Raw genomic sequence first — 19,411 nt, forward strand, 5'->3', positions numbered from 1 at the left:
CAGACTAGGCATTGACTTAGTTGGATTGCTGGATTGAAGTCACTTACAAAACCCACTATAATTGGAGATGGATTGGCTCAGTCAGCCATATCTCATGAAACATAGATAGTCCTTAATAAATTCCCAACATGCATTATCAGGCTGCTTGCTTTTGAAGCCTGCAAAATTCCACACCCAAACTTTTAGATCTACAATTCCCACTGATATATTAATGAGTCCATTGTTACCACTCACTTCAGTAACCCCCATACAATGGTTCCCTCTTAATTTGCCTACACCCTCAGTGCAGCCAGTTGCTACCCATCTCTTTAATTAAATGTAGCTTTTCATCGGGCCCTTGCACTTCATGAACTGAGATTGATAATTCTTTCCCACCCAAAACCTCTAGTCAAACAATCTCTTCCAAGCCATCTCTTCCCAGCTGGCTAGTGGTGGGTTCCCCGGCTTTTAAGCTGGAGAAGTTGTCATATTCTAAGTGACTTCATATTGAACAGACCTCCTTGTAACAGGCAAGTATAACACAACGTGAAGCCGTTCACTAAATTGCCTGATGTGCCATCACCATTCCTTTTCTAAGAAGGTCCTGGCTCAGTGTGCCTCTGTGGAGTGATGTTGAGAAATGCTGTGAGCTAGCCAAAAGGTGAGTTGGTGTGCATGGATTTAAACTGTGGCAAAAGTGACTAGGTGGGAGGACCAACGCATAATGTCAAGTAAGATGTTATTATTCTGGGACACTTGCATAGAAGTCGAGGGAATGCATGTATCCCTTTTCACCCGTTTGGCTTTTTGGTGCTCATGTTCATCAGAGCCATAACGTTAGCTCTGCTTAAGGCTTTTACTCCTTCCATTAACTTCACAACTCATTTGTTTGTATGGCAAAGAGGAGGGGTGGAATGCAACTTGGGTTTCCACTGCCTTTCTTCCTCTACACAATAAATTGCTCCAGCATTTGCGCTGGCATAGACTTTCTTGCATGCATCAATGCTGGAAATCCCTATTGGGTCCACCTGCTTTATGCATCAGTATAAAGCAGCAGACCCCAGAGGGATTCATTATACATCCTGCATGGCAGGCAGCATGTGCAATTACAATTAAACGTTGCCTGACTTGCTTGCATCTCGTGCAGGGTTTAAATTGTAATTGTGAGCGTTGCTTGCCATTACAAGCGGCACTCGCAATTAAAAGTAAATGCTGACAGGCATGCAAGCATGCCAGGCAGTGTTTACTCACTTGCACTGCAGAGTGCTTAACTGCAGGTTAAAAAGCAGTGTATACACGTGCACTCTGCCTTTTGCCATGCACTTTTGCACTCTGATGGGCAAATAATAAAAATTTGGCAGCAGGGAGCCGTTACATTTGCAACACTTTGGGTGGAATGATTGTGAGTTTCTTCAGCAACAGAGCATGGCATGCAGTGCTAAGTAACAAAGTGAGATCAAGCGTTTAACGGCCATTTCTGGAGTTAACTTCCCTAGTGGGACTGGAGAGCTTCCGACACATTTTAAGCTTACAAGCTGTTCCATCAAAGCTTGTCACTTGACAGTAAGCATGTTGGAACTAGGCCAAACCCAAAATGGCTAGTCTTGTAGTATTAAAAGGGTTTGAGACCATTAAGTGATCTATCCTTCAACTTTGAAGGGACTACAAATAAAGTAAGGTAAGTAAGGCAGGGTCGATCAAAGGGTACTTGCTGCCTTTCATCCCTGTCAAGGCCACAACTTCTTACTCCTTGGCAAGTCCCTCTGCAGGCTTTTATTCATAGGTGGGCCGGTGCTTCTTCTTGTACAGATTTCCCCAGACAACCTGCTCCAAACCTGCTCCAATGTTTCCCCCACAACCTGTGTTTGCCCACTATTGACAGGTTTCATCCCACAGCAAACTAATATGTCATGCTTAGTTTCTACAATAAACGAGCGCTCAAGGCAACATGTATTTTTATTTCATGGTTTATTTTTTGATGAGGAGCTTAATTTAGTTTGGAAAAGCAAAACTATTTTGATAAGGTTTGGGGGCCATTTCATTTATTCTGTATTATGTCAAGGCTGCAAGATTCTGAATCCATTAAAATATATATATATATTTAAAAACAAATGAAATTACGTACAGCTGAACATTTCGGATACATCTGCCATTCGATGCAATTATAGTGAACAAGGGGATCGAAGGTTGCAGGGGAGTTTGCGGGGGTCTACCCTGAGACCTACGACATAAAGTAAAAAAAAAAAAAAAGATAACGGACCCTGAAGCGCCGGTTCCCCTGAACGAAAGTGTTGCAGAGGGATGGTGGAGGCGTCGGCACATAGAGAGGTGTGCCGCCCGAAGGTAAATAAAGGGGTGGGGGGAGCGGGTTGTCAGAAATGTCCACGGGAGACGAAACCGAAACTTATTTTCCAACAAATGACTTTCTGTTTTTTCTCCTTCGTTATCAAACAAATCACGGATATCCGTAAGATTGGACTTTGTAAGCACGTATTTGAGAATACATTTTGGTCTATTCATCTTCTGAAGTTAAATCGTTTTGTTTATAGTTCCCTTGATAGGTCAGCACGTCATCTGCAACTTCCAAGTTGCTTCTCAGCCACTTCATGGTTAGAAAGCCCTTTGGTGGACGCAGGCCTCCATTAAGGTCTTTTTTAGTTTAGCTGATTGACAGCACAGCTATCAAATGCCACCTGTTTTCAGGTACATGGTAAGGAGCTGAGGAGATTTACTGGACGAAGTACAGCAACCGAAATATTCCATGCTGGTGTATCCTCTTTCATGCAAATTAATAAAGACTACACTAAGCACTGAAGCTGTGGAGTACATGCTCCCTGAGGCAGGGCGAGAAAGCTGTGAGTGAATGGAGACTAAAGGGTGGAGGTGTGATGCGGAATTCAATGCATTTGTTTGGCCACCAAAGCTTCAATGTCTGTCCAATTATATGAGTGGTATTGCATTGATGGTACTCACTGGCACGGTTGTGGGTATCTAGGCATTTGATTCTAAGAACCTTTCAATGGTGTAAGACCCTGTGCTTTTGATGGCACTAGCTGGGTAATAGCAATATTGGTCATATGATGTAAGTACCAGTGCAAATGATGGTAATAAAATCGTTTGCAATGAGTGAATGCTCGGAAAAGGCCTATACAGTGCCTATAAAAAAGCAAGCACAATGTCTCCTGCCAATACTTGCTTAGAAAAGTGCGTGTTCTTGGCCATGTTTCCTCTGCAGTGTCCCTATTTTCTAGCCCTATTCTATATAACAAAACGTTTATTTTCTTTAACCTACGACTACGTGGCAGGTCTCCCTGATTTGTATTTAATCATTTGTGTACCGAACATCCATTCCTCAGTTGTGAATTCTCTTCGCATCCTAATTCAGTGTGTGTGCCATTATCGGAAAGGTCCGAACTGATAGGAATTCACTGCAACCCAAGTGAACCTTTAGGAGCCTAATTTTCAATGACACACACTAAACACTTCCCATTTATGATATCCCCCTTTCATGATTTCAAAATAAAAGAAAAGACTTGGTTTAAAACACCATCTAAAGAAAGCTGGAGAGGCCGAAATCAGGAGGCGCACAGACAAGCCACTGCAGACCTAAAAGAAGCCCCAGACAGAGGTGCGAAGAAGGGCAAACAGGCTATGGATGGCTAACAGACAATATGGAACATAGGAAGCCAGCTGGGTCTCAGCCAAAGGAATCCTGAGAATTGTGGGCAACTATCAGCAGGTAGTGCGTGCATTGTGAGGACTGTGATTGGCTGAGACTAATAAGAGTAAGCCTAGGATGCATGTTGTGCACCAGGCTAACAGGGTAGAACACCTTCTTTAGAGTTTGGGAAAATGCTAGACATGCCTCATAAACATGCACAGTAACTATTTGCTAATACTAACAGGCCAAACATTTGTTGTACTTCTTTTAGAGCCAGCCGCTCGTGAAACTTCAGGGTTGTTTTCACCGCTGCTCAGTTGCAGGCTGACTTTGCTATGCTCTGTGCATGTTCATGCGAGTTGATTGGTGTTGTAAGAATTAACTTGTTTTCCGCAGAAAAAACGTTTCACATCTGTAATATCACAAATTCTCTGCAATCGGTCCTTGCACATTCAGCTGTGCAGCAACTCAAGCCTTCTAGTTTTCCACATGATTTGTGACTTGCGCACCCCCATTGATTCTGGGTGCGTGTATTGTCTATTTCAATGCACTGCTTTAGTAATCTTTCTTTTACTGATACCTGTGTCCAAGGGATCTTAAAAATGCCTTCCCCACCTATATTTCAAAAAGCTTACTCTGGATTGGGATTCCTTCAGAAGATATCAGTTATGAATTCAATAATCAGGGTTGTCCAACTCTGGGCTTTGAGAGTCGGAATCCTGATGGGTTTTCAGAATATCCCTCATTAATATTCATGAGGAAAAATGTGCATACATTTAGAATCATTTTATGCAAATGTATCTCCTTAATATTAACGACGGGTATCTGGAAAACCCGGCATGAATCTGGCTCGTTATTGGGGACATCTAGACCTGCTAGTATTAGCAACCTGCTAAGTGCCATCCATTCACTCATCTGTAGTAATGGGAAGAACTTCCTGTGAAATGACTGCTTTTATGGTGGCTGAGAAGGACTGGTCAGTATCAAACCATATACCAAGCTTCTCTATTTTCCTCTCCAATTTCAGGACCTCCCAGAACTCCTGTGGCCAGGCAAATAGCAGGTTATCCCCTCCGCCTTTTCAAGTAACCAGTATCTCTGCTTAAGGTGCTTTTGAACAATACATTTCTCCTGCACACAAACATACTTGTTACATTGGTGCATTGTTTCCCCGGTGAGGGTGGGCCAGTGTTCTCATCCACACACCTTTGAACATTCAGTAAATATCCCTCAATAACTGCTGGCATGGGCCTCATGTAGACATTGCAAAGCTATAGCTAGGGAAATGAACCTCTAGAAACACTGCACCTGATTCCTTTGACTGACAGGGAGGGAGTGCTGATTTTGATATATTGGTCACGGTTAGTGAGTAATGACCAGATCCGCCAGAGGGCTGCTCTTCTCACCAATCCAGCTTTTCCAGGAAGTGAACGTGAATGCCATGGTCAACTGTCCCATATGCCGCCAGCAGATCAAGAATCATCCACACTTCCGAGCATACCCTATAGAGTAACGATTGCCTTTCGATGTTCGAAAACCCAACTATGGCCCTCAAAGGCTGGTGTGAGTTGCTACAAAGCCGTGTGCGGTTAAGTGATCTCACTTTACCTCATCATGCAATGCAACGAAGGGTGGTAGGGTGGAAGTAAGATGGTAATTGGCCAACTTATTATGATTTGCCATGGGTTTCTTATGCATAAGGGTTATTGTGGATGTGTTAGATCCCTATATACAAACCCCTGAATGAGAGATGCATTTAGCATTGCCATATTTTCCAGGATCAGACTGTCCACGCCGTCCTCCCTAATGGAAGCTTTGATTTTTCCTGCCGCATGAAGGATTTCTGCTATTGAAATTTTTGAAATGGAGACTGTTTTGCTGGCCTATGATAATGATTTATCAGGAATGAAATGCAGGTCGTCTTGTCAAGCCCTTTGCACTTGTTCACCATATTTGAGACTCGCATCTATAACATGTATTTTCATCATCCGGGAGGATAGCTCAGGGGCAATGCGTTCGTCTTGGAAGCAAAACAACATGAAGCAACACAGGTTCGATCCCGGGTCCATGCTTAGAAACCTGGCATTCATTTGCCAGTAGTTTTTGCTGATCACCTAATGAATATATTTCAATGTATCGATAAGTTATTGGCCGCGAAAGAGCCTATTCATTGTGGAGTCTCTCAGGGATCATATTTTCCTGTGCTTTTACTTTCTACATGCAGCATGTTGAAAGTCTTGGGAGGATATCTCAGGGGCAATGCGTTGGTCTTGGACGCAAGACAACAAGGAGCAACATAGGTTCGATCCCCGGGTCCGTGCTTAGAAACCTGGTATTCATTTGTCAGTAGTTTTTGCTGATCACCTAATGAATATATTTCAATGCATCGATAAGTTATTGGCCGCGAAAGAGCCTATTCATTGTGGAGTCTCTCAGGGATCATATTTTCCTGTGCTTTTACTTTCTACATGCAGCATGTTGAAAGTCTTGGGAGGATAGCTCAGGGGCAATGCGTTGGTCTTGGAAGCAAGACAACATGGAGCAACACAGGTTCGATCCCCGGGTCCGTGCTTAGAAACCTGGCATTCATTTGCCAGTAGTTTTTGCTGATCACCTAATGAATATATTTCAATGTATCGATAAGTTCTTGGCCCGGAAAGAGCCTATTCATTGTGGAGTCTCTCAGGGATCATATTTTCCTGTGCTTTTACTTTCTACATGTAGCATGTAGAAAGTCTCGGGAGGATAGCTCAGGGGCAATGCGTTCGTCTTGGAAACAAGACAACATGGAGCAACACAGGTTCGATCCCCGGGTCGATGCTTAGAAACCTCCGGGTATTAAGCGGGTTATAAATAACCAATCATATATCATATCATATATCACCATGTAACGTCTGTGTGACTTTTACAGGTGCATGCATATGGTCGTGATGCCCAGCTCTATTTGGCGTCTCAGGAGATCACATGGTGGTCCTACTCAAGATCACTTCTAGGATCGAATGCAGTGCTAACTGTGAGGAAATACGTAATCTCAAGCTCAATGTTCTTAACACAGACCATTTAGGAATAGGTTTGCAAGTGACCATCACAAAACTGCAGGCATCCGCTTTTGATAAGTGGCAAGGGTATCTTTGCTACTAGCAAGTGACACGTTTTGAATTGTTTCTGACAAACACGTGTCATTGAGAGCTCTCATGGGGTCTTTGCAGACTTTCTTAGCCTATGACTTAATTTGATCATAAAGTCCTTTTCCATGAGGATCTCCTTAGGGCGGTAAAGCTTTGCTTCTCTGATGGCTTTCATTACTGTAAGAGCTTCCTTAAATCTGTGCTGTTGTGCTTAACATCTGTAGTTCAAGCAATACAAAATAATGTCAATCATTTAATTTGAGGATTTAGTGTAGTGATATTTTTCCGAGTTTCACTTAAGTACTCCGGCCACCTATTCCCAAACGGGCATGTTGAATGCCTTGCATTTCATTTTTCAGGCAACCCTTACACAACACCTACCTGTGGGATTTATTTTTATTGATGGGATTTATTTTTATTTATAATCATCTCTAAGTATTACATAAGTTTAAATGACTAACTCTTTGTATTTACTGATTCCCTGTAGGGTTATCATATGTCTTGCACTCTGTGACACTGCATATTTACTCAGAGATTGGGGTTGAAAGACTGAGTTACAAATGTTCGAGAGAGAAAAGACAGAAGATTATATTTTCAAAATAACCATCGGTCTTTTCTTCCCTGAACATTTCTGATTTGGCCAAACCCCTGCCCACACTCCCACCCACACCACTGGCCACACCCCCAATGCACCCCCACCACCATCCCCCTACTTACCTTGCCTCTGATTCTCTGGTCCCTGCGATACCCATTCCATTTCACTTCCGTGATCAGAACAGGCGCTGCAGGGTCCTTTCCTTTCTTTTTTTTTTTTTGGGACAGCTGCGGGGGACACCCCCGCAACCACTGCTCACTGAGCAGGGGTTTCAGCGGAAACCCCAGCAGCCCTTGTTTTTTTCCTTTTTTGGGGGATTACTGCGGGGGACACCTCCGCTCACAATATAGTGAGCAAGGGGGCGGGGGACAGCCCCAGCACCAAATGCGTGGTTTGGTTGAACTTTTCGGCTATTCAGAATATTCGAACGGCCGAAATTCGGCATAATCACGCATTCGAACAATTGTGAACCCTTTACTTAGCATTCTACCTCTTAACCTGTTACACATTTTATAGCACTTTTATCCAATTGTGTAAATTGTCCAGAACCTGTTTATTGTCCCACTGGGAATATGTCCCAGAGCAAAGGGGTTATGAAAGGTAGCACCCATCCACCAGCCGTTCCACCACTGTTTTGAAGACCTTAGCCAGCACCCTTAGGGTGCACAGGCCGTACTCCTATCTATGGTCCATTTTGCAAGTATGGGCCCCCTGCCTCCAATGGGCCACATTCTAATTTGTGGCCAATCTGGTTTCTGGCAATTTGCACCCCACCAAAAAAACGCACATTTTTGTCATCAACTTCATGGACCAGTTTCAAAAACAGACATTTCTTCTACATCCTTATCCTTCTTAGCCTTTTGATCATCTGTAACGTGAATTACAAAATCCACCTCACTTCCTTGTCCCTACCTTTGCATACAAAGCTCTGCATGACTAGTGTGTACTTTAACCAGGGGAACAAACTAGATCCTGGTGCTCCTCTAGTTCCATGCCTTTTACTAACAGTGGATGTCTACGGTGGATGTGCGCCTTTGTGTCTTCCCCTTTGCTGTCTACATGATGGCTCTACATCATTTCTGCTATGGATTCTCTCACTTCTCTTTGTTACCCCACCCCCTTCTTTCAGAAGCAGGTGGCTGACTGCCCCAGAATCATTTGACATAAGATAACCATGAGCTAGCTAATGTTTAACCAAGCTCTAGTCAGTTCACCCACTGGTAAAAAGTGTAGATTTAGCAGAAGAAGCTAAGGGAACTGGAACCGTGTTGCCTCCTGGGGGGGGGGGGGTCAGCAACCGGGCCCATAGGACAATCTTTTTTTTTTTGCAGACACCAAGGCTTCCATAATGCAGGAGCATAGGAATGGCATTTTGGTGAAAATAAGTTCCAAGATGGGAGGTTTGATGGACTCCAGGGGTCGGAGGACTCAGCGTCTTTGCCTTTTTAGAATGATTTTGCGAAGGACGTGGAGACATTTTGGGAACACTTTCACCTCACTAGAGAAGGCTCAGGTTTCCCTGAGAAAGGTTTCTTTCACCCTGGGTCTCTTAAAGGGTGGGCAATGGCAGGTACTACCGGGCAGGCTGAAGTGCACGTCCTTCAGACTCCTCTATCTGCAGACAATCAGAAGCACAAACCCAGTGACTGAGACAAACTTATTTTCCTCAGAGAACATAATTCAACAGAGGAGGGGGCGTCAGAGGAGGCTGTAGATGAGCAGATTTCTCTCAGGGTGTGTTTCCCCATAGCTGGGGGAAAAGAAGGGCTCGGTCGGAGGGCGGTTGCGATTTTGTTTCATGCTGAATTAACAGTATGTTTCTCGTGACCAGCAAGTTCTTCGGAAAGTCAAGGAATTTTCTGGTGAGAGTTTTTAGGGACACCTCAGTAATTGTCTCCCAAGAGAGTGGTATTCTTTGCCAAAGCCCACAGGGTGTTGATCATTCAGGAGGTAGAGAGTGTCTTAGGAAAATGTACCACAGAGAAAAGGCATGGATCCGCTCACAGAGTTCATCAGCAATATATTCCTGGTCAGAAAGTAAGAGAAGGGAGGACCTGTCATCAATTAGAAGGAATTCAATAGTTTTGTGCTAGATCGTCATTTCAAAATTAAGACAATATCAATTCTCAAGGACATTCAGACACGAGAAGATTAGCTTGTTACAAGATATCATGGGAAAAAATGGAGGGCAGAATTTGGAAGCAAACTTCAAATCTAACCTCAGCTGCACCAATGCCATCGAGCTGGGTCAATTTCTTCGATTTCGATTGAATTTGCTACTGACAGATGAAGTTATGTGATGTCCCTCCCCCTCAGCGGACTCTTCGATAGGTATATGCGGATTTTGTAAAAGCCTCGAAATAGCACAGACCCTGAGGTATATACTAGTAGAATGCCCAGTTTTGATCGATATCCATATGACATTTCTGGGTTGTTTTTTATATAACAGTCTCATGTCTTCCCGGGATGATATCTGGATTAGGATGAATGCCGGCAGGGAAATATTTCAAACTACAGAGAGACTGTTGGATGCACTGGGATTTATAAAGCACTTTAACTAGAACATTATTCTTTAAAAAAATAATCTTTCTTTATTCTGTTCCTTGCGTTTTATATATTGGGATCGTAATCAATGCTTTTATTGTATATGCTTGTGTGACTATGTGTATTTCCTATTTCTGATGAACTTTAATATAACATTTGTTCATATTGTGAAAGTCTATCAACCTTGGTATTTTACATGAAATGTTATATGTATTTAATTTGTATGTACATCGGTGTTGATAGATTTTAAAGATCAAATAAACATTTAAAAAAAGAAGAAGATTGGTTTGTGAGGGTGGATCTCAAGGTTGCATACCTCACAGTGCCCATTGTTAGGCGTCACAGGCATTTTTTGCAATTTTTCTGGTAAGGCAGCGGCTTCCAGTTTTTGGTCCTTCCCTTCACGTTGTCCTCTGCGCTTTGGTGTTTTACGAGTCTGCTCAGGCCTGTGGCAGAGTTTCTCAGACAGGAGGAATCGCCTGTTTATTGACGGCATTGTCATGAATTTCTTTCAGGCCCCACATGCCCACTCACAGGTTGCTACAGACCTGCTGCTGTCTCTGAGGTTTATAATAAATCTAGAGAAGTTGGCGTTGCATCCCACTTAGGAGATGATTTTTCTAGGTTTTCTGATAAACTCCAAGTCTGCCACTCGGATGACCAGGCTCAATAGTGGAAGAGTTAGGACTCAGAGGGCCTAATTCACAGAAGTGTTTTATAATGGCAAAACCCCATTGGAAAGTGCTCTGTGAATTAGGCCCAGAGAGTCAAAATAAGAGACTGGTTACCCCTCCCTTACTTAGTAGAGAGCACGCAATGCTCACCTTTTCCGGATTACATAACCATCAGCTGTTATTTATGCTTCGGTTTCTGAAAGAGAGTATCATGTTACTCGTTTGTTTTTGTGTTCCAAAAACAATTTTATTAGTAGACTACATAAAAAACCCTAGGAAACTGCTTCATCACTAAGACGAATTGATTAACAAAACAGCATAAATACTAAGGGCATGTACATGTAGTGTTTAGGTAACATAAATGCTGAGTACAGAACATAATAAGTACAGCAACTTATTACACACAGAGAAAAAGTTGTGACTGGGGTTAGTATGATGGTGATATCTCCACTCTTTTGTCAGGACACAGAGATCCACAAAAATCTACTTAATCCACCTGGAAGACCAATCGTGGCAGGCATTGGATCAGTCCTCGAGCCACTATCCATCTACATTGACCACTGCCTAAGGCCCTTCATCTGCAAAATGCCGTCCTATATCCAGGATACCACGGCCATGATAAAAAAACTGGACACCATACAAGCTGAACAAGAAGACCTACTAGTAACGCTGGATGTAGAGTCACTATATGCAAGCATCCCACAACTGGACTGTCTAGAAGTACTTAAAACCTACCTAGACAACAGGACATCAGAGGAACCACCCACAGCATTCCTTCTTGAATGCACTCGAATAGCCCTCATGGAGAACTATTTCATCTTCAAACAGACTTTTTACCAGCAGTGCCACGGACCAATATGGGGGTCACCTTTGCCCCAGATGTAGCTAACCTGTTCATGGACGCCTTCGAAAAGAATTCAATCTACAATGAACATAACATTTTCAAAAACTCGATCGGTTGCTGGTTACGATATATTGACGACGTATTCATGGTCTGGAAAGGGACCGAAGAGAATCTTCACCTGTTCCTACAATGGTTGAACTCACAGAACAACTGCATTAAATTCACGATAGACCTCAACAAAGACAAAATACCTTTTCTAGACCTTGAAATCTGCAAAAATCAAAATAACTCATTAAGTACCACCTTATACGTAAACTGACATCCAAAAACACTTTACTTGAATACTCCAGTTTCCACCCATCAGGCCTCAGGATGAATCTTCCATATGGCCAATTTCTACGCATTAGACGGAACTGCTCTACACTGGTCGAGTATGAATCTAAAAGTAAAGAACTCGCAACCTGCCTTAAAGAACGAGGGTACCCCAGCCACATTGTCCGTCAAGCCAGGAAACGAGTGAAGCACATCAATCGAGACTCCTGTCTCACCGCAACTAAAAGAGAACAGTCCAACACTAAAATGACCTGCGTCACGGCTTTCACTCCATTGAGCAATTCAATCAAAAAAGTGATCCTTAAACACTGGGACAAGCTCTACACTGACTCTTTCACACCAGAGAAACCTAGATTTGCGTTCAAAAACAGCCGTAACCTAAAAGACCGCCTTGTACACACGTACACGGAAGTAGATGTCTCGAGCAGCACACAAGCCACACCATGGAACCTGTCGCCAGTAAAAGGCCATTTCAAGTGTGGTAATTACTCCGTCTGCACACTGACGACAAACCTAAAGACAATCGATTTGAAAGGAAACCTATGGCCCCTAAATTCCTTCACCAATTGCAAAACCAAATGGTCTGTTTACATCATCAAATGCCCTTGCGACCTCATTTACGTAGGTAAATCCAAGAGAGAAATCAGACAACGCATCTGTGAACATCGGTCATGTGTACGCAATCAAGTAGAAGACAAATCCCTAGTGGCACATTTCAAAGCCATTAAGCATACCCACAACAATATCTTCTGGACAATACTGCAAACAGTGGGCAACCCCTTCTGTGGTGGCAATAGAGACCTTGCCCTTTGCAAACTTGAGCAAAAATGGATTTACCGCCTTGATTCTGTCAGACAAGGCCTGAACATTTCCATTGAATGGAACCTCTTCTTCAACAAATAGATCAGGATTTCCCACATCGATGTGATAGGCTAAGCCGAATGTATAATGTTGTAATACTATTTTCCTACTATACCACACCACTAAGCACAATGGTCACCCATCCTCCAAGACCGGGCCACGCATGCATCAATGCATGCCAACATTATGTTCCTATAGTTCCTTTTGTGTTTTCGTATTTTTCTTGTAACCACAAAGTAAACAATTGGTGCTGTTTCTAAAAATGTAATCGGTACTTTACACATGGACCATCTAACATTGCAACCTCACCAATCATGTGTATTGTTATATTGATGACTCTCTCTTACCCCGCGTATGCATTTCATGCTTGGATGCTCTACAACAAAGACATTGCAGCCGCACCAATCATGTTTTTTCGTTATATAATTATATTGATGACTCTCTCTTACCTTGCATGTACTTTTCATGTTTTGGATGCTTTACAACAAAGACATCACGGGGTGCATTTTGAAATACCAGAATTGTTTATCCTTGTTACTATGACTAACACGCATACAAAAAGGTCTCCCGGTGAGATTATGCTTTTGTTAATTATTATTACAAATTATTAGCTCGTGTTTGGTTCAAACAGTGTACAGCCCTGGCATTACGACCAGCTCACATACAAAATGTTCCATACATTATTATGCATTTGTGTTCTATAACCTGTATTTATTGTGACAAAATATCAGTTCATGCACTATTGACGTTGGGTTGCCTGAAGACTGACGCCCCAGAGCTATGCATGCACACCAGCACTCAGACACTGCCCCTTTGCACATGTGCGATCGCGGCGCCCTGCCTTAGCCTCGTTCTGGTTAAATAACTGTCCTGCAAGGCACTCATGCGCACAACAGCCTGCAGTGACACAGCTCCTTCTCAGTTCGGCACAGATAAGACTCAGTCTGCTTACTTTCTTGATTTACTGCCGTTTTTATCCGCGCTAATTCATCACGCGTCTGGGCTCTCACACCCTTTGATCCCTGTTTAATGAAATCCACTCTAACACATTGTGACCTAGTCACCTTCCTTTGGCCGCCATTAAAATTTACAGGGCATGTGTAATAACAGCCCTCCTGAACTCCTGCACCAATCGCACAGTCACGGCTAAGTTTCTTGCATTCTGATGCTTCTCCATTTTTAACACTTTGTGACCCAGTCACGTCTCTTTGGCCGCTTTTGACTCATGTTAACAAACCCTCCTGCATCAATCACATAGGCACGGTTATCTTCCATATTTATGCATTCAAAACTCACGAAGGTCATTCACTTTGATGGACTTTACTCGAAAACTAATCACCAACCCACGCACGACAAGAGCTTACCTGCACCTCAACCTTTTCTTGGCCTACGCGCTTCCCACCGCCATGTACCAAATTGTCATTTTTGACCCCCTTCCATTTAGATTCGGGCATCTGACTTCCGCAGACTGCCCTCCCAGCCGTAATAATCAACAGCTGGGGAAACAAGACCACTGCCATGGCGTCAACTTACTTGCACATGGTAGGTCGACTCCTTGCAGCTCTACTTTCATTATCTGGCAATCCTTGTATCACCGTATCTAAATGCGTTCTCCATTCTTAAACTATAGGATGACGCCCATCTTACTTAACCAAGTCCGACCACAACTTTATGTCCTGAAGACAGTTCGGTACAACTTTGCAGCGCTGCTCCATTTCATCCAGCCACTGCCCTTTGCCATCAACCTACCGAACCAGAAACACCAATTAATGTGTCGACAATGTTAATGTATTGTGAATGTAAACAATACATGGATTAGTTTGTCACTATTTATTACTAACCCACCGATATGCAGACTATAAATGTACTTCAGTATGCATATATTATGTGCAACGACACATAAAGAATTCTGTAAATATGTCTTCTTGTTAAAATAAACCTTCCTGTTTTTTGTACCTTACAGTGATCTCTTTTTCGAGCTAGTACTCTCCTAGCTCTCCTGCAAGGAGTATTGTGACCCCCTGTCACGCCCTTGGCCTGGGTAGTCGTTGACTCTACTCCCCTTTATCTCAGGACACAGTTGGTGACAAAGGTCTCTTTTCTATTCTGAAGAGCACAGAATAAGCGAAGTTTTCTTATTCAGATAGATTGTCAACACGTGTTTCAGCTCTCATCTGTGTTACACTGTACTCGCGTGTACACAGTTAGTTGTGGAGCTATCTTCAGGACATGCAATTCATTGGTGTACGGCAGTAGTCAGAGAAACTTCCCTGTTGTTTATACATCCTTACAAGAAGGCAGGCGCAGTAGGGAACTTGTGAAGGCGATACTTCCGAACCCGGGTACTCGGATGCCAGATTTCTTCTAAGTATTGGCGACTGTATCTAGCTCCATTTGTTCGGTCCTACCGGAGATCAATATCCTTGGACGGTGAATGCGTATTTTCTTGTTTTGAATCGATCACAGGGTTTTCTGCTCGCTTGCTTCTGTGCTGCTGATGCCAGTCCGGGCATATGGATACAAGGCTTACAGTTAGGTAATCCGGAAAAGGGTGAGCATTGAGTGCCCTCTACAAAGTAAGGGAGGGATAACCAGTCTCCTATTTTGACTCTCTGTCTCCCAAACCATACAAGTCACTTTTTTTTCCAATACAAGAAACAGGTTATATTGGTGGGTAAAACACCTTATAGCTATGAGCTGAAAGGCTTTCTTTGCTACGCACCCCAGTCTGCAATTAGAATCAGATGCAAGGGTGGGGTTCCAGATGTGCCACGCCCTTGACTGGAGGGCTATGGTAGCGGCAGGAGCCGTATTGGCACATCAATTGTTTAGAGATGCTTGCAGGTGCTTTCTTTCTCAGGCCAGTTCTCAAGCTAGGTAATGCGGCTTATCCTGGACCCTGCAGCTGCAGTCTGCAACAACAACAGACTGAGGCGGGCTGGATCCCAGTCACTCTCAGACCTGGCAAAGACGCTTTGGGGATTTTGCATTCGGTTCTGCATAAAGGTTAAGGCTGTGTATCTGGTCGGTTCCCTCAAACTGTCAGAGGATTGGTTCTCATATCACTGGAGAAAAGCAGGTGAATGGGTGCTGCACTGGTCTGTGTTCCAGGCGGCTCCCACTGCCTATAGACCCCTTTGCCTCTCAGTTGGATCAACTGCTGACCTTTTTCAGCTGAGGTCAGACCCATTTGCCACCGCAACAAATGCTGTCTTCCAGCCGTCGAGGAAGACATGTGCCTTTCCTCCCTTTCCGATGATTGAACAAACCCAGCTGAAGGCACACCTGCAGGGCACGACGCGGGACCATGTAACTCCTCTGTGGAGGAGTCAAGTATGAGTCCTGTTAGCTCTGCAAATGTCCATAACCCCTGCAATAATTCGTCCAGTGTTTCGGCTTTTGGAAGAGGCCCCCTGCATCAGACACATGAAGTGGTGTTGGAGAAGTCCCTGAGGATGGCGGCTTGGCTCGTGTCGGAGGCAGATGGCCCCTGCATGCATTTCAACAGCAGCCGCACATGCAGCTGCCAACAGATGTCGGCTCCATCCTGGAAGAACCAATGCTCGATTTCTCATAATCATAACCCCAGAAGAGCAGGACTCAACACATCACAGCTAGTATGCCAACATGAGCAGTAAAGGGGAATTCTCTGATGATGTAAGTGGGTTGTGTCGTTATGTGCACCACACCGAGCACGTGCAGGAGCTACTTCCGGGTTGTAGGTCAACTGGTCGAATCTAAATAGTCGACAGGACAAATGGTCGACACCAAAAGGTCAACAGGTCAAATGATCGAATTTTTTTTTTTAGTTTTTTCACATTTTTTTTTTGCTAAAAAACCCTTTTTTTCCATAAACGAAAACCTAAAAAAATATATGTAACTAAAAAAAAAATTCGATCATTTGTCCTGTCGACCAAATTGTGTGTCGACCATTTGGCTGTCGACCATTTGGCTGTCGAACATTTCACTAGACACCCTACTTCCGTACATAGTTCATAATGAAATGTTGACTTCCGGCTACCGCTTGTAACCAGATGAGGAGAAAACTGACTATGTGCTCAACCAACCGAGTTGGCCAGGGCCACCAGAAGGTATAACAGCAAAGAAACAAACATGTGCACAGGATGTGCAAATTGGCCAGGTACTTACTGTAGTGTAATCATTACCACAGACTTCTTCTGTCTGTAACAAGCGCCACAATGCCCCTGCGCTGTTGCGCACTCTACAAATCCGAATAAATAAATAAATAAATACTGGATACGTTTTCAGCACACGTGATTTGGGCATTAGCCTGTAGAGGGTGATATTATACATTCTTTGGCAGCTGGCTCTATGCAAAGAAAGAGCGTGATGTTCTGGTCACAAAGATGGCCTGCACAGACAGGCACAAACAAGTGTCCAGCATATTGGCACAACACTATTCCACTTATGCACAAAGGGCACCTGTCTAATAATACAAACAAAAGTACTGGATTTTCGCATTTGTAATGCATGCATACATGTTTTCTTTGTTCTAAGAACACTTTCTCCACCGGCAATGCGATCAAAGATACCCACTCTTTAAATGGTGTCAGGCACAAGAGTTCATGTACTACCACCTAACATTCTGAGTAATATAACAAACAAAATTGCTACTACTTAAATAATAACAAGTTACATAATTTGACACCAACAATCCACTCCAAGAAGCAACTGGGATAGATGGGAGTGTTCCCCACTGCAGTTGAGAAGGTGTTCGAAAGATCACAGGCCAACAGCGACATCCAGTGGACTCTCTTTGTAAGTTAACAAATGGAATTTCAAGTGGAATTTGCTCCCAGATTCTGACTTATGTTAAGGTGTCACATGAACTTCAGCAATTTTAGCAGAGGTGTTTTTAAGTAAGTCAATGAAGCTGTCGAGACCTGCGTATCAAGGCACATGCAGGAAATATGAAATGATTCATGGCACCCACTGGATGGTGTTGCTACATATTGCTAAGTTCCCGAACACTGTACCTCCGATTGAGAGAAATCCACTTACTCCCAGAATTCAATGACTGGTGACGTGCTATTGGCCGTCATATTGAAGGTGCTGTTTCTCTGGAGTTCCACACAGTTATCTGCGGGTCAGACATAAAACGTCATCAGTAAAAACCAGGGATGGACGAGCGAGCACAGCAAATTACTGACAACTATGTTGGAAAATTAAAATGCAACGTAAACAGCAAATGACAAGCCCCCCTTAGGCTAAGGGCATTAGGAGAACACATATACACAGCGTTTACTAGGTGATATCGACATGGCAAAATCCAATAAATGTTTCAACTGTAAAAGACTATTACATTACACATCAAATGCATGTGTTAAAAAAATTCAAACATATACGCAACGTAAAAAGCAACACAACACACAGGCGTTCCTTAGGCTGCGGAAGTTAAGAAGAAAAAAATATACACAACTTTTACCGAGTGATGTAGAACTAATATCATTCAATAATTGTTTTAACTGTAAAGGCTACTCAATTATGAATCAAACTTCTTTGATTAAAAAAAAAAGCCTCAAACACATATTCCATGTATTTTTATGTTTTGAAGATATGCTGCTTTAAAATGGGGGTACTTTTTATACATTTGAGTAATTTTAGTGTGCAGTGCATAGTAAGTCTACATGGGCGTTTTACACATTGAGTAGTCATTTTGGGGTAGGCAAGCTCACCCTTATTCAGCGGCCAATAAGCATGCAGCCCACCCTCATAAGTAACGTGTAAGTCAAAATAGTTCAAAATGTATGCTTGTTAAAGGAACATAGATAGTGCGCATGAGTATCTCCACAACTCAGACTATAAAGCTTGTCATATGACAAATTCAGGTCCGCTACAATATAAAACAATCATAGACATGACAAATTGAGGTTGTTACCCTCAGTCGGACACCCTCACCCTCAAATCCAGCATCACTGTCTTGTCTATCTGCAGTCTTGGCAGGAACGGGCACATATCACAGAGACCACCTGTCTTCCCCTTATGATATGATAGGTTATTTATAACGCGCTTAATACCCCGAGGTTTCTAAACGCAGACCTGGGGGTCGAACCTGTGTTGCTCCGTGTCGTCTTGCTTCCACAGCGAGCACGTTGCCCCTGTGCTATGCTTTGTTCCCTATAGCCCATCCCCGCAGCTAGCCAGGGCCCCCCCCGACACCTAACTATTCATCAGGAACGCAATACACAACTCCTGCTTTGATGAAACGAGTGATGGACACCTAGGTCACACAACCTGCATCCCCCACCCAAACTGAGTCTCAGTGATCTGGGCCCCGCTGTCTCCTGCCCTGGTTGCTTGTAGATCCCCTGCTGCCAATGGACCACCCTCACCCTCCCCTGTCAGCTCCCGGCTCCCTTTTTCTCTGCTTTACTCGCTGTGTTCGTTCCCCTATGGTTGTGACGCGCTACGTTGCTTCTCGAAGCTCGTTCCGCGTGGAATAAATACGCTAATAATAATAACAGACATGCCTGTTCTTTACTGGCAAGATGTGGAGAGTGTTCGCCTACTGTTGGCCATGGTCTGGTCTGGCAGGATTTCAAACCATCTGCTACTGAGTTTGGGGTGGTGCTACACTGTCGCCCACCGGCATTGATGGCGCGTGAAGTGAGTCCAAAGAGCAACCAACTCCTTCACAGTCTGTACTTGTGTATCATTCATGACTTATGTACTGCAGTATAATCACTGATCAGACAAACACAGGAAGCTCTCTTATTAATGATTCTTTAATTTGAACATGTCACTCATTTTTTTACAATCCCTTTTAAAAGA

General features: G+C 43.4%; 1 protein-coding gene across 2 annotated transcripts in view; it reads right to left on the reverse strand.

Annotated features, from left to right (window-relative positions):
• LOC138513606 (sodium- and chloride-dependent GABA transporter 2-like) overlaps positions 1–19,411 on the reverse strand; it is a 771,005-nt gene that overhangs the window by 399,382 nt on the left and 352,212 nt on the right. For both annotated transcript variants that reach the window (XM_069628589.1, XM_069628590.1), the window contains exon 5: positions 17,642–17,720. In XM_069628589.1, the coding sequence (XP_069484690.1) occupies positions 17,642–17,720 (79 nt within the window). The remainder of the gene's footprint in view (positions 1–17,641; positions 17,721–19,411) is intronic.

Source organism: Ambystoma mexicanum, chromosome 12 (genome assembly GCF_040938575.1).
Source record: "Ambystoma mexicanum isolate Mex_15411 chromosome 12, UKY_AmexF1_1, whole genome shotgun sequence".
NCBI lineage: Eukaryota > Metazoa > Chordata > Amphibia > Caudata > Ambystomatidae > Ambystoma > Ambystoma mexicanum.